We start from the raw sequence: 14,135 nt of genomic DNA on the forward strand, positions 1-14,135 counted from the left end.
TGGCCACCCAAAGTGCTGCAATTACAGGTGTGAGCCACCACACCCAGGCCAAATATGCCCTTTCAAAGAGTATATTAGATGAACCAGAGGAGAAGGGAGGGCCAGGCATGGTGGCTGACCTGGGAAACATGGTGAAACCCCATCTCTACAAAAACTAAAAAAAGTAGCAGGGCATGGTGGCACACACATGTAGTCCCTACTCAGGAGGCGGAGGCATGAGAATTGCTTGAGCCCAGGAGGTTGAGGCCACAGTGAGCTGTGCTTGTGCCACTGCACTCCATCTGGGGTGAAAAAATGAGACCCTGTCTCAAAAAAAAAAAAAAAAAAAAAAAGAGAAAAGGAGAGGGAAGATGTTTAAATCAAGGTATTGGAAGCAGGCCAGGCACAGTGGTTCACGCCTCCAATCCCAGCACTTTGGGAGGCTGAGGCAGGTGGCTCACTTGAGGTCAGGAGTTCGATCCCAGCCTGGCCAACATAGCGAAACCCCGTCTCTACTAAAAATACAAAAAATAGCCGGGCTTGGTGGCTCATGCTGTAGTTCTAGCTGCTTGGGAAGCTGAGGCACGAGAATGGCTTGAGCCGGGGAGGCAGAGGTTTCAGTGAGCCAAGATGACACCGCTGCACTCCAGCCTGTGTGACTAAGCAAGACTCAGTTTCAGATAAAGACTTTTAACAATTAAAAAATACATTGGGAGCATAAGAAATATAATGAAGGTAAGGCTAATAGCCCATTTAGCGCTGTATATTAATTTAAAAATTACTTAATTGAGAGAACATGGTAGAATTCTGTGTTGTCAGACCACTGGGAACAATTATTTCCAGACGGGAGAGATTTAGAATACAAGATAACAAAAGTCCTTTCTATTTTTAAAACTCTTTAATTCCTCATGTTGGTATTCACTTAGCACTTGTCCCTTGATAATCTGTCCAAACTCATTGCCCCATGCACTCCAGCACAAACCCACTGTTCTGCTCTTTGTTTTCATGATTTTCTTCACGTTTTTTCTTTCGCCTGGAATTTGGTTTCCCTAGCTCTGGACCAGTAAGTATACCGACTACACTGCCCCGATCCAGTTTGTGGTCAGGCGTTCCATTTAGTTGTCATTTCTATTTAGTCTTCTTTAATCTGGAGCCATTCCTGAACCTTCCTCTGTCTTCCATAGCATTGTTACTTCTGAAGAGAATAGACCACTTTTATGTTTTAAATGTGCCTTAATTTGGGTTTGTGTGATGTTTTCTCTTGATTAAATTCAAGTACATTGTAAGCTTTTAACAAATAAAAGAGAAGCCATAATCAGACTTCTAGCCTTTTTCTTTGCTGTTATTCATAGTACTTGGTAGTTTTCAGAGAGAGCTTAGTCACGGCAGTAGTTCGACAGCAACTCATTTAGCTACCTGTATTTAGTTTTAACTACCCCCAAGATATTCCTAGTTGTCTGAATTCTTGAATCAGATTTACTTAAAATTATGTAAGTATTTAATACTACTTCCTGAATCAGAATTGGGATATTGATCAAAGCAAGGAAAAAATGCCTCTTGTCAGGTAAAGTTAATGCATTTTCTTTTTTTTTTTGCATGTGTTATCAGGAGAAGTTTTCAAAATTTCAGCTTAGAGACCTCTTCTGGGATCTAGATAATTATTTAGAAACTCCAAAACTGCACAAAATTTTAAAAAATGAAAAGCTAAGAAGTTCTGTGTTGTGATTTGGGGTGGAGTATTCATTTCAATCCTAATATAAGATTTGCTTATTTTGTATGAATATCTTACTGTCTGTTACAGGAAGCTTGTTAGATTTCCTTAAGGAAGGAGATGGAAAGTATTTGAAGCTTCCACAGCTGGTTGATATGGCTGCTCAGGTATCTGTATATATGCATGTATCCATTTGAATTGAAAGTGTATATTAAAATGTAGAATAATCTTACCAGAATATTATAGTTTATGTAGTGAAATGGTGGGATTTTATTTTTATTTTTTATTTTTTTAGAGACAGAGTCTCATTCTGTCACCCAGGGTGGAATGCAGTGGTGCACTGATAGCTCTCTGCTTGAAGAGCCTTGAATTCTTGGGCTCCAGCAATCCTCTCACCTCAGCCTCCTGAGTAGCTGGGACTGCAGGCACAGGCCACCATTCCCAGCTAATTTTTTAAAATATGTATTTTTTTGTAGACACAGGGATCTCTATTTTGCTTAGGCTGGTCTCAAAGTCCTTGGCTCAAAGGATCCTCCCACCTCAGCCTCCTAAAGTGTTGGGATTACCTGGCCAATAATGGAATTTTAGAACTGGCAGGAACATTAGAGATAATCCGATGCAAGCTTTTAATGTTACAGATTAATGAAGTATCAAAAGACCAGAGGTATCTAAAACTCACATAACTTGTTAGTAACAGAACCAGTATTAGAACCAACTATATAACTCTTAGTCCAGTGCTGTCTTGTATCATATGGTTTCTTAGAAAATAGATGTTTCCAGGCCGGGCGCGGTGGCTCACGCTTGTAATCCCAGCACTTTGGGAGGCCAAGGTGGGTGGATCACTTGAGGTCAGGAGTTCAAGACTAGCCTGGCCAACATGGTGAAACTCCGTCTCTACTAAAAATACTAAAAATTAGCCAGGCGTGGTGGTGGGCACCTGTAATCCCAGCTACTCAGGAGGCTGAGGCAAGAGAATCGCTTGAACCCGGGAGGTGGAGGTTGCAGTGAGCCAAGATCACACCATTGCACTCCAGCCAGGGCAACAAGAGCAAGACTCTTTCTTGGAAAAAAAGAAAATAGATGTTTCCACAAATGTAAAGTCTATATGTATTCATATTTCAACAGATAATTTTAAGAAAATTAAAGTGGATGAGTGCTGTTCCAAAGAAAATATTAGTAATCTAAAGTGTATGCTGAATTTTTTATTTACTATAGTCCAACACAAGAATTAAGATGGTATATATGCAGTTTAAAATGGAACTTTTTTACTCTTCTGACTTTTTGTTTTAAATATACAGTGAAAACTGTTAAAAGTTTCTCTTCAGATATGTGGTAGCTATTTGAGAGGCCTTATTATTGGCTTTGGTTGACATGCTGATTTTGGAATCTTACCTCCTAGCATCCAGATGTCCACAGAATCTGACAATTCAGAAAAACTTTATACTGAGAAACTATACATAGGCGACAGGCATATGCCAGGCGGGTTCATGCCTCTGAGTTAGACACTCTGTGGTAGGGGAGGTTGGCAATCCATTTTTGTTGAAAAAAAAAAAAATTAGATTTTGTGAGCCACATCCAATCTGTCATACTTTTTTCTTTTTACAACCCTTTAAAAATGTAAAAACCAGGCTGTGCAAGATGGCTCCTGTAATCTCAGCACTTTGCACCTGGGCAACATGGTGAAACACCATCTCTGCAAAAAAATGCAAACATTAGCTGGGTGTGCTGGTGCATGCCTGAAGTCCCAGCTACTCAGTAGGCTGAGGTGGGAAAATTGCTTGAGCCCAGAATATGAGATTACAGTGAGCCAAGATTGCACCACTGCACTCCAACCTGCATGACAGAGTGAGACCATGTCTCAATCACTCAAAATGTAAAAAACAGTTTTAGTTCTCTGGCCATGCAAAAACAGGCTGCAGGCCACATTTGGCCTACAAGCAGTAGTTTGGGAACCTCTACCTTGTGGTTAATACCTTTATCACTGTGTCATCTTAGATTGTGCCTGATAGGGACCTTGATGAGCTTGTTTCCAGAGGCACTAAATTACCTTGTGATTTATCTCTTCTCCTAACTACTGATACAAGAAGACATTAGGAGGGTTAGTCTTGGTCTTCAGAGTAATGCTAGATTTTATTTTTTTTGAGACTGAGTCTCGCTCTGTTGCCCAGGCTGGAGTGCAGTGTGGCACAATCTTGGCTCACTGCAACCTTTGCCTCCTGGGTTCAAACAGTTCTCCTGCCTAAGCCTCCCGAGTAGCTGGGATTACAGGTATGCACCACCACACCCAGCTAATGTTTGTATTTTTAGTAGAGACGGGGTTTCGCCATGTTGGCCAGGCTGATCTCGAACTCGTGACCTCAAATGATCCGCCCGCCTCGGCCTCCCAAACTGCTGGAATTATAGGTGTGGACCACCGCGTCCAGCCAGTGTTAGATTTTTAAAATCTGAATTTAGCCTGCATTTTTACTATGTTTTCTGGTTTTCCTGTGTTATCTTCTAGACTATACCCTGTTACCATCATCTACTTCTGAGGTAGTATGATTTTCAGTGACACAATTTGACGTTAACCATAATTGTCTTCTCTCTGCTTCCCTTTGTGTCATATGTCTTGTGTTTTTTGTTTTTCCAAGATTGCTGATGGTATGGCATATATTGAAAGAATGAACTATATTCACCGAGATCTTCGGGCTGCTAATATTCTTGTAGGAGAAAATCTTGTGTGCAAAATAGCAGATTTTGGTTTAGCAAGGTTAATTGAAGACAATGAATACACAGCAAGACAAGGTAAAATTACTTTTACATAAAAGCTTGTAATGTAGTGTTCTGTGTTTTGCTTAACTCTCTTGACTATACAGAGTTTTCCAGAATAAGAATTGTTCTAGGTTCCCTCAGAAGAATCATAGAGACTTTGATTTCATTCATAAAATCATGTACAGTAAATACCACTATGGCTTTCTGATAGTTATTTCCTCCGAGAAAGAACTTGACTAGGTATCCTTTGCATTATACATATAGCAAATGGTAGCCTCTTTATACTTCATTTGACATGACAGCAAACCTGTTTTAATTTCTTTCCTAGAAAGGCCAGAGGGTCTCAATCAGAGGAGATATTGCCCAGTACCGCCACTCACCAGGGGACATCTGACAATGTCTAGAGACATTTTTGGTGGTTACAACCTGGGGGCTACTGCCGACATCTAGTGGGTAGAGGCCGGGTATACTGCTGAACCTCCTACAGTGTACAGAAATGTGCAGGCAAGACCCCCCACAACACAGAATTATCGGGCCCAAAATGGTAGTGGCACCAAGATTGAGAAACCCTGCTTCAGACATAGTGCTTTCTTTCAACCTCCATACTTTTGTGCAGTTGCCTCCATCTGGAATGCCTTCCTATCTGTAATGTATTTTGTTGTTGTTTTTGTTGTTGTTTTTTCGAGATAGGGTCTCACTCTGTCGCTCAGGGTAGAGTATAGTGGCGTAATTTCAGCTCACTGCAGCCTTGACCTCCTGGGGCTCAGGTGATCCTCCCATCTCAGCCTCCTGAGTAGCTGGAACTACAGGTGCACATCACCACGCCTGATGAATTCTTTGTATTTTTTGTAGAGACGAAGTTCTGTCATATTGCCCAAGCTGGTCTCGAACTTCTGGGCTCAAGCAATCCTCCTGCCTTGGCTTCCCAAAGTGCTAAGATTACAGGCGTGAGACACCATGCCTGGCCTGTAATCTTTACATGTGAAAATCCTAACCATTCTTTAGGGCTTAATTTAGCTGCCACTTTTTTTTTTTCAATAGTTTTTGGGAAACTAGTTCTTTAGTGGTGATTTCTGAGATTTTGGTGCACCCATCACCCAAGCATCGTGCATTGTACCCAATATGTAGTTTGTTTGTTTGTTTGTTTGTTTGTTTATTTGTTTGAGACAGAGTCTCGCTCTGTCGCCCAACCCAGGCTGAAGTGCAGTGGCACGATCTCGGCTCACTGCAACCTCTGCCTCCCAGATTCAAGCGATTCTCCTGCCCCAGCCTCCCAAGTCAAGTAGCTAGGATTACAGGCTCGTACCACCATGCCCAGCTAACTTTTGTATTTTTAGTAGAGACGGGGTTTCACCTCCAATATGTAGTCTTTTATTCACCCCCAACCTTTCCCCCTTAGTCCCCAAAGTCTGTTATATTATTCTTACGCTTTTCTGTCCTCATAACTTAGCCCCACTTTTAAGTGAGGCCATACGATATTTGGTTTTCCATCCCTGAGTTACTTCACTTAGAATAGTGGCCTCCAGCTCTGTCTAAGTTTTTGCAAAAGCCATTATTTCATTCCTTTTTATGACTGAGTAGAATACCATGGTGTATATATGCCACACTTTTTATTATCCACTTGTTGGTCGATGGTCATTTAGGTTGGCTCCATATCTGCAATTGTGAATTGTGCTGCTATAAACGTGCATGTATGTATCTTTTTCATATAATTGATTTTTTTTTTCTTTGAGACAGCTTCTCAATCTGTTTCCCAGGCTGGAGTACAGTGGCACAATCTCGGCTCACTGCAACCTCCACCTCCCAGATTCAAGTGATTCTCCTGCCTCAGCCTCCTATGTAGCTGGGATTATAGGAACCTGCCACCAGGCCTGGCTAATTTTTGTATTTTAGTAGAGACAAGGTTTCACCATGTTGGCCAGGCTGGTCTCAAACTCCTGACCTCAGGTGATCCACACACCTTGGCCTCCCAAAGTGCTGGGATTACAGGCTTGAGCCACCACACCTGGCTGATTTCATTTCCTTTGGGAGGTTATTGCTGGATTAAATGGTAGCTCTACTTTTAGTTCTTTAAGTAGTTTCCATACTGTTTTCCATAGTGGTTATACTAATTTACATTCCCACTGTCAGTGCAAAAATGTTCCCTTTTCACCACATCCACACCAATATCTATTGTTTTTTTGACTTTTTCATTATGGCCATTCTTGCAGGAGTAAGGTGGTATCTCATTGTAGTTTTAATTTGCATTTCTCTGATGATTAGTGATGATGTAGCTGCCACTGGTTTTTTGTTTGTTTGTTTGTTTTTGAGACAATCTCTGTCGCTCAGGCTGGAGTGCAGTGGCGCAATCTCGGCTCACTGCAAGCTCCGCCTCCCGGGTTCATGCCATTCTCCTGCCTCAGCCTTCCGAGTAGCTGGGACTACAGGCACTTGCCACCACCTCAGCTAATGTTTTTTTTTTTGTATTTTTGGTAGAAACGGGGTTTCACCATATTAGCCAGAATGGTCTCGATCTCCTGACCTCATGATCCGCCCACTTCGGCCTCCCAAAGTGCTGGGATTACAGGTGTGAGCCACCGTGCCTGGCCGAGTTTTGCTTTTTTGCCCAGGCTGGAGTGAAGCGGCATGATCTCGGCTCACTGCAACCTCTGCCCCCAGGTTCAAGTGATTCTCCTGCCTCAGCCTCCCAAGTAGCTGGGATTACAGGCATGCCCCACCATGCCTGACTAAGTTTTGTATTTTTGGTAGAGACAGGGTTTGCACCACAATGGCCAGGTGATCTGCCTGCCTCGGCCTCTCAGAGTGCTGGGATTATAGGCATGAGCCACTGCGCCCAACCACCTGTGACTTTTTAAATGAAACGTTTTGTGATTGTGCCAAGGAAAATTGATCATCCGTTTGTCTAAATATCTAAAGAACTCTATTTTAAAACACTATCTACAAACATATAATAACTTAAAGAATGTAAGATACCTATAATCTTATTTCCACAGTAAGTTTATAAACTTCATGAAAGCCATGCTTTTTAGGTTTTCATAATGATTAGCATAATGCCCTCCACATAAAAGACATACACTAAATATTTGAGTAAATTAACATGGGCTTTTAAAAGTAGTACAATAAAATTTTCCAGAATGGTATATAAAGTAGAAAAGAAATTATGTTTGAAAACCCGTAGACATTATAACTCAATAGAATATTCACTCATCAACCAATAGTTAACTACAGCTATTAGGTGCCAGACTGTACTTAAAAGTTACACATCTTGTAGCCCATATTTTTGGCTTACTACAGCTTCAGCCTCTATTTTCTTAAATTGTTTTCTGTTCCCACAGCCAACTTATTTTTTAAATCATCAGCTATCTAATCAGGAATAAATGTGATTTATTTCAATATGAATTTTAAAAATTAATGTTTCTCCCATTTATCTTGTACATTTAAAGAATTGACACTGATGACTACAGTAGAGATATTGACAAAAGATTAGCCCTGCATATGCTGTGTTTACACAAATAGATTTTTTAAAAACAATTAAGCAAGATTATCAATATTATTTTAGGTGCAAAATTTCCAATCAAATGGACAGCTCCTGAAGCTGCACTGTATGGTCGGTTTACAATAAAGTCTGATGTCTGGTCATTTGGAATTCTGCAGACAGAGCTGGTAACAAAGGGCAGAGTGCCATATCCAGGTAAGCTTGGATTTTATTAGCTCTTGGTTATCTCATGAGTGGCTTTATCAGGAGTTTATTAGGAACAGAATTGTAAGCGGGGAAAAGGCCTTTATTTCTTCTCATAGTCCCCCTGCCTCTCCCTCTCCCCACTCCTTCCCTTTACTGTGGCATTGGATGGGTAACAGTCAGTGAAAGCCACGATCCTTGACTGGGTGAGCATATGAGGTATGCCCCACATTCACCTCAGCTTAGGACATTTTCCAAAAGGGCCTCTTCCTGTTCTCTCAGATAATAAACATATCTTAAATATCCTGGGTCATCACCCCATACCCTAAATAATTGTTATTTCCCAGTAGTGTGACTGGTGGGGTTTTTTTTGTTGTTGTTTTTTGTTTTGGTTTGTTTTTTGAGACAGAGTCTCGCTCTGTCACGCAGGCTGGAGTGCAGTGGTGCAATCTCGGCTCACTGCAACCTCTGCCTCCTAGGTTCAAGCAATTCTTCTGCCTCAGCCTCCCAAGTAGCTGGGATTACAGGCACCCGCCACCACGCCCAGCTAAATTTTTGTATTTTTAGTAGAGATGGGGTTTTGCCATATTGGCTAGGCTGGTCTCGAACTCCTGACCTCAAGTGGTCCACCTGCCTAGGCCTCCCGAAGTGCTGAGATTACAGGCATGAGCCACCGTGCCCATCCTGGTGTGTTTTTTTAAATATATACTAGCCTTGTTTTCTTCATTAGATTATTTTGAGATCCTTTTCTTGTTTTATTTCTCCTAACAAAACCTATTTATAAACCAGTACTTTAAAAAATATGTCTGCCATTAATAAGGAGGAAAAACAAAAATGTTTCCCTTTCAAAATTATGAGATTTATATAGTTCCTAGGGGGAAGGAGAAATTTTAGCCCACTTGAAATTCAGCTACTATTGAGTATTATTTTAGTTTGTTACTTCTCAAACTCTTCTACTGAAGTATCCTAATGTTGAGAGAGAAAGCATATAAAATTTAATCTTTAGAAAAAACTGTTTTGCTAATCTTAAAGGTTTTGCATATTATCTAACATATCCCTCTTCCCTAATACCTCCAACTGTAGATCTAATGCCATCAAATTTTATCACCCACTTTGTCTTGTTGCTGTTATTCACTGATACCATTCAAGTTCTTCTCATTTAATGACTCACCCTTGTCTTCTCCAACAAAACTCCTCTCCTGTCTTAATTCCTTGTCATCTTAATACGCATGGTGATGATTTTTCTATTACCCTGGTCTCTTGTAGCTTGAACTCTTCTCCTGTGTAATCTTGTCTTTCACTCTACCTTAGCCAGTCTTCCCATTTTCATACCTTAAACCTTAACATTACCAATAACTGCAACCCTTTCAAAATCTATTTCATGCGTCTACTTTCTGACCACCACTTGCCATCTTTCTAGATAATTCTTTCTACCCCAACCCTAGCAATTTCTTGATGCTACCAGGATCTTTACTCCATTGTTTCTGCCACCTTTTCCTGCTTCCTCACCCCCTTCGTGAGACCATTCTCCTTAAATTCCCTAGTGAAGCAGTATAATCACTCCTTTGCAGTTACCTTGCCCTTCACCCTTCTCTGATTTCATCATCATTGCTTAACAAAATCACCGTGCTAAATAAATCCAATTCTGCCTACACCACACCCGCAAACAGGGCTAGAAAAAACAACACAGCCATGCACCATAGTTTCACTTTAAATGTAAAACCATGAGGAAATTTCAGTTTTAGCTGTGATGGAGAGGCATTAGCCTCTAAAAATCCAACTTACTATAGCACTATAAACAACTTCAAAAGTTAGATCAAATATGTAAAAGAACATTGCATCAAGAAAGGCCATATTCCTTAAGACAGGGCAAGTACATGAGCTGAGCGTTACATTTATATTGGCTTTTCTGAAGGCATTTTCTAAAATAGCATAGGGCAGTAAAACCCAGACAGAAAGCATAAGTCTTATTAAGCAAAGGAGACAGAGATCCAAGTGCTGGGATCTGAAGGACAGGGTCCCAGAGAAGGAACTATAGGGAAAGAACTCTAAAATTCTGCTTTCAAATTCCAGTTGGGCATGGTGACTCACTCCTATAATCCCAGCACTTTGGGAGGCTGAGGTGGGTGGATCGCTTGAGCCCAGGAATTTGAAGCTACACTGAGCTATGATTGCACCACTGCACTCCAGCCTGGGCAACAGAGCAAGACCCTGTCTCAAAAAAAAAAAAAAAAATCCCTTCAGGTCCTTGCTCAGTTCTAATCTGCACATACACAGGGGGAAGCCCTGGGAGACCTAACAGAAAATAGCCACTAGGAGGCTGGGGAGTCAAGCAGAGTTCAGAGGCTACAGAGAGCTGAGTTCTTGTCCAACCAAAGTGGATAGATGTTGGAGAATACCCTAGGCTTTTTGTTGAGACCCCAGAAAGTCCATACCCTAGGAGAAAGGGCAAAACTGAGCAAAACTAAACCCTAACAGCTAGGTGATCTGCCAGTAAATTACAAATGGAATTAAACTGAACATCCTTCAGAAAAAGATAACATGATCCAGATAATCTACAGTGTATGATTCAAAATGTCTAGCACAAAATAAAAAGTTATTAGACATACGAAGAAGGGAAGAGATGACTGGTTATCAAGAGTTCAAAATGTGGTTGGGCGTGGTGGCTCACCCCTGTAATCCCAACACATTGGGAGGCCGAGGCGGGTAGATCACAAGGTCAGGAGTTTGAGACCAGCTTGGCCAAGATGGTGAAACCCCTTCTCTGCTAAAAATACAAAAATTAGCCAGTCACGGTGGCGGGCACCTGTAATCCCAGCTACTCGGGAGGCTGAGGCAGGAGAATCACTTGAACCCAGGAGGTGGAGATTGCGGTGAGCTGAGATCGCACCAGTGCACTCTAGCCTGGGTGATAGAGCGAGACTGTCTCAAAAAAAAGAGTTCAAAATCAATAGGAGCAGACACTGAGATAATTCAGATCTTGGAGTTAGCAAAAGACTTCAAAATAGCAATATATGGAATGTTAAAATAGAAAAGTTTTGCAAAATAATGGAAAACTGGAGAATTTCAGCAGAATTGGAATCTCTCTCTCTATATATATATATATATAAAAAAAGAATCAAATGGAAATTAATTAATTAATTTATTTATTTATTTTATTTTGAGACAGAGTCTCGCTTTGTCTCCCAGGCTGGAGTACGGTGGCACGATCTCGGTTCACTGCACCCTCCGCCTCCCAGATTCCGTCGATTTTCCTGCCTCAACCTCCCAAGTAGCTGGGATTACAGGCATGTGCCACCACGCCTGGCTAATTTTTTGTATTTTTAGTAGAGAGAAGGTTTCGCCATGTTGGCCAGGCTGGTCACAAACTTCGACCTCAAGTGACCCGCCCGCCACAGCCTCCCAAAGTGTTGGGATTACAGGCGTGAGCCACTCCTCCTGGCCCTCAAATGGAAACCTTAGAACCGTAAAACAGTATATGAAATTAAGTACTCACTAGTTGGGCATAGTAGAAGACAAGATTAGTGGATTCAGACACATTAACAAAGTATCCAAGGTAATGCAGAGGTAAAAGCTAATGGGGAAGAAAGCAGAGCAGAATGTATGAAACCAGAGGGGCATAGTAGTGAAAAGGTCTAATTTATATGTAATGGAGTCCCAGAAGCAGAAAAGAGGAAAAAAAAAGAAACAGCGGCAACATTTTTAAAAAGTAGTGGCTAAAAATCTTCTAAATGTGATAAAACAAAATACCAACCCACAGATTAAGTGAACCTCAAACAAGAAAAATAAACTCAGTGAAATTCAAGCAAACATATCATGGTCAAATGATAAAAATCAAAGCCAAACAGCCCTAAGGAGGTGGTGCAGGTTGAGCATTCCTAATTCAAAACTCCGAAATGCAGCCGGGCGCAGTGGCTCAGGCCTGTAATCCCAGCACTTTGGGAGGCCAAGGCTGGTGGATCACGAGGTCAGAAGTTCGAGACCAGCCTGGCCAACATAGTGAAACCCCCGTCTCTACTAAAAATACAACAATTAGCTGGGCATGGTGGTGCACACCTGTAGTACCAGCTACTTGGAGGCTGAGGCAGGAGAATCACTTGAACCGGGGAGGTGGAGGTTGCGGTGAACCAAGATTGTGCCACTGCACTCCAGCTTGGGCAACAGAGCAAGACTTCGTCTCAAAAAATAATCTGAAATGCTCCAAAATCCAAAACTTTTTGAGCATTGACATGATACCACAAATGGAAAATTCCACACCTGTCCTCATGTGACAAGTCACAGTCAAAATGCCGTCAAAATTTGGTTTTGTGCACAAAATTATTTTTAAGATTATGTATATGTATGTGTACATATATGTATAAGGTGTATATGAAACATAAATGAATTTTTTTTTTTGAGACAGGGTGTCTCACCCAGGCTGGAATGCAGTGGCATAATCAGGGCTCACTGTAGCCTCTACCTCCCTGGGCTCAGGTGATCCTCCCACCTCAGCCTCCCAAGTAGCTGGGACCACAGGTGTGTGCCATCCACCTAGCTAATTTTTGTATTTTTGTAGAGACAGGGTCTCACCATGTTGCCCAGGATGGTCTTGAAATCCTGGGCTCAAGCGATTTGCCTGCCCTCGCCTCCCAAAGTGCTGGAATTACAGCTGCAAGCCACCGTGCCTGGCTCATAAATGAATTTTGTGTTTAGACTTGGGTCCCATCCCTTAAGATATCTCATTATATATATGCAGATATTCCAAAATCCAAAAAAATCCAAAATACTTCTGGTCCCAGACATTTCAGATAAGGGATACTCAGCCTGTATATTATCTACACAGGAACAACAGAGACAGCTAACTTTTCCTCAGATGTGGAAGCCAGGAAAGAGTAAAATTATGTCTTTAAAGTGCTTGGGGGAAAACTGATCTAAAACACCAAAAATAAAAATATCTTACCAAATTTATAATGTATATAAAAATAGACTCTCTGACATAACACAAAGGGAGTAAAGGAATAAGAGGTAAATCGTTTTAAGTTTGGAGCAGGTAAAAATACTTATTTTGAGTAAAATATAATAAACCAAGGAAGCATATTGTAGTCTCAATGATCAAAAATAACAAGAGAAGATAAAAAGCCAACAGAGGAGAGAAAAATTTGAACATTGAAAAATGCTTGTTTAATCAAAATAAAAAGCAAGAGAGGAGAAAAGAATAAATGGAACAAAGATCAGGATGGTAGAATTAAACGCAACTGCATCCATAATTAAATTACATTTAGGTACACTAAACATTGCAATTAAAAAAAAGATAAGTCTGGATTTTAAACACAAACACAAATACTATAATGGTATTTATAAGATACATACTGTAAGGTATTTTAAGAGACTGAAATTAAAAGGATGGAAAAGTTATACTCTGCAAATCCTAACTGAAGAAAGCCTATGTAGCAGTAGACTTTAAGGCAAGAAATAGTACTAGGGACAAAAAGAATGTTTCATAATGATAAAAGGGTCAGTTCAACAGGGACATAAAAATCCAAAATGAGCTATGTAACTACATAGTTTCAAAATGCATAAAAATGTATATGATTGGGATATTCTAATTAAATATTCAGATGAGAATCAGAGTATAAACAATTTGTAGAGTACCCATCTTTAAAGAAGAAAAAGAGATACTTTATAAACATCATTGTCTTTCTTTGATGATTTTAAGAGGATTTGGAAAGAACTTTCCGCATATAGGACAGACCGATCCGTTGCATACACTTCTCACAGCAGATTGTCCATTTCAAAGCAACAGCTCCTGTTTACTAGTCTTATTTGGGGACAGTAATAAACCTTGGTAAACGCTAACAGGTGTGAAATCCTTACATTTATTGACAGTATGCTAAGTATTTACCATATGGTTTTTTTGTGTGTTTTTTTTTTTTTTTTTTTTTTTTTTGAGGAGTCTCACTTTGTCACCCAGACTGGAGTGCAGTGGTGCAATCTCTACTCACTGCAACCTCTGCCTCCCAGGTTCAAGTGATTCTC

General features: G+C 40.7%; 1 protein-coding gene across 3 annotated transcripts in view; it reads left to right on the forward strand.

The window, feature by feature from the left end:
- YES1 (YES proto-oncogene 1, Src family tyrosine kinase) overlaps window positions 1-14,135 on the forward strand; it is an 85,889-nt gene that overhangs the window by 66,955 nt on the left and 4,799 nt on the right. For all 3 annotated transcript variants that reach the window (XM_009192485.4, XM_003914208.5, XM_009192484.4), the window contains exons 9-11: window positions 1,781-1,857; window positions 4,321-4,474; window positions 8,001-8,132. In XM_009192485.4, coding sequence (XP_009190749.1) covers window positions 1,781-1,857; window positions 4,321-4,474; window positions 8,001-8,132 — 363 coding nt within the window. The remainder of the gene's footprint in view (window positions 1-1,780; window positions 1,858-4,320; window positions 4,475-8,000; window positions 8,133-14,135) is intronic.

This window comes from Papio anubis, chromosome 19, assembly GCF_008728515.1.
Source record: "Papio anubis isolate 15944 chromosome 19, Panubis1.0, whole genome shotgun sequence".
Classification (NCBI taxonomy): domain Eukaryota; kingdom Metazoa; phylum Chordata; class Mammalia; order Primates; family Cercopithecidae; genus Papio; species Papio anubis.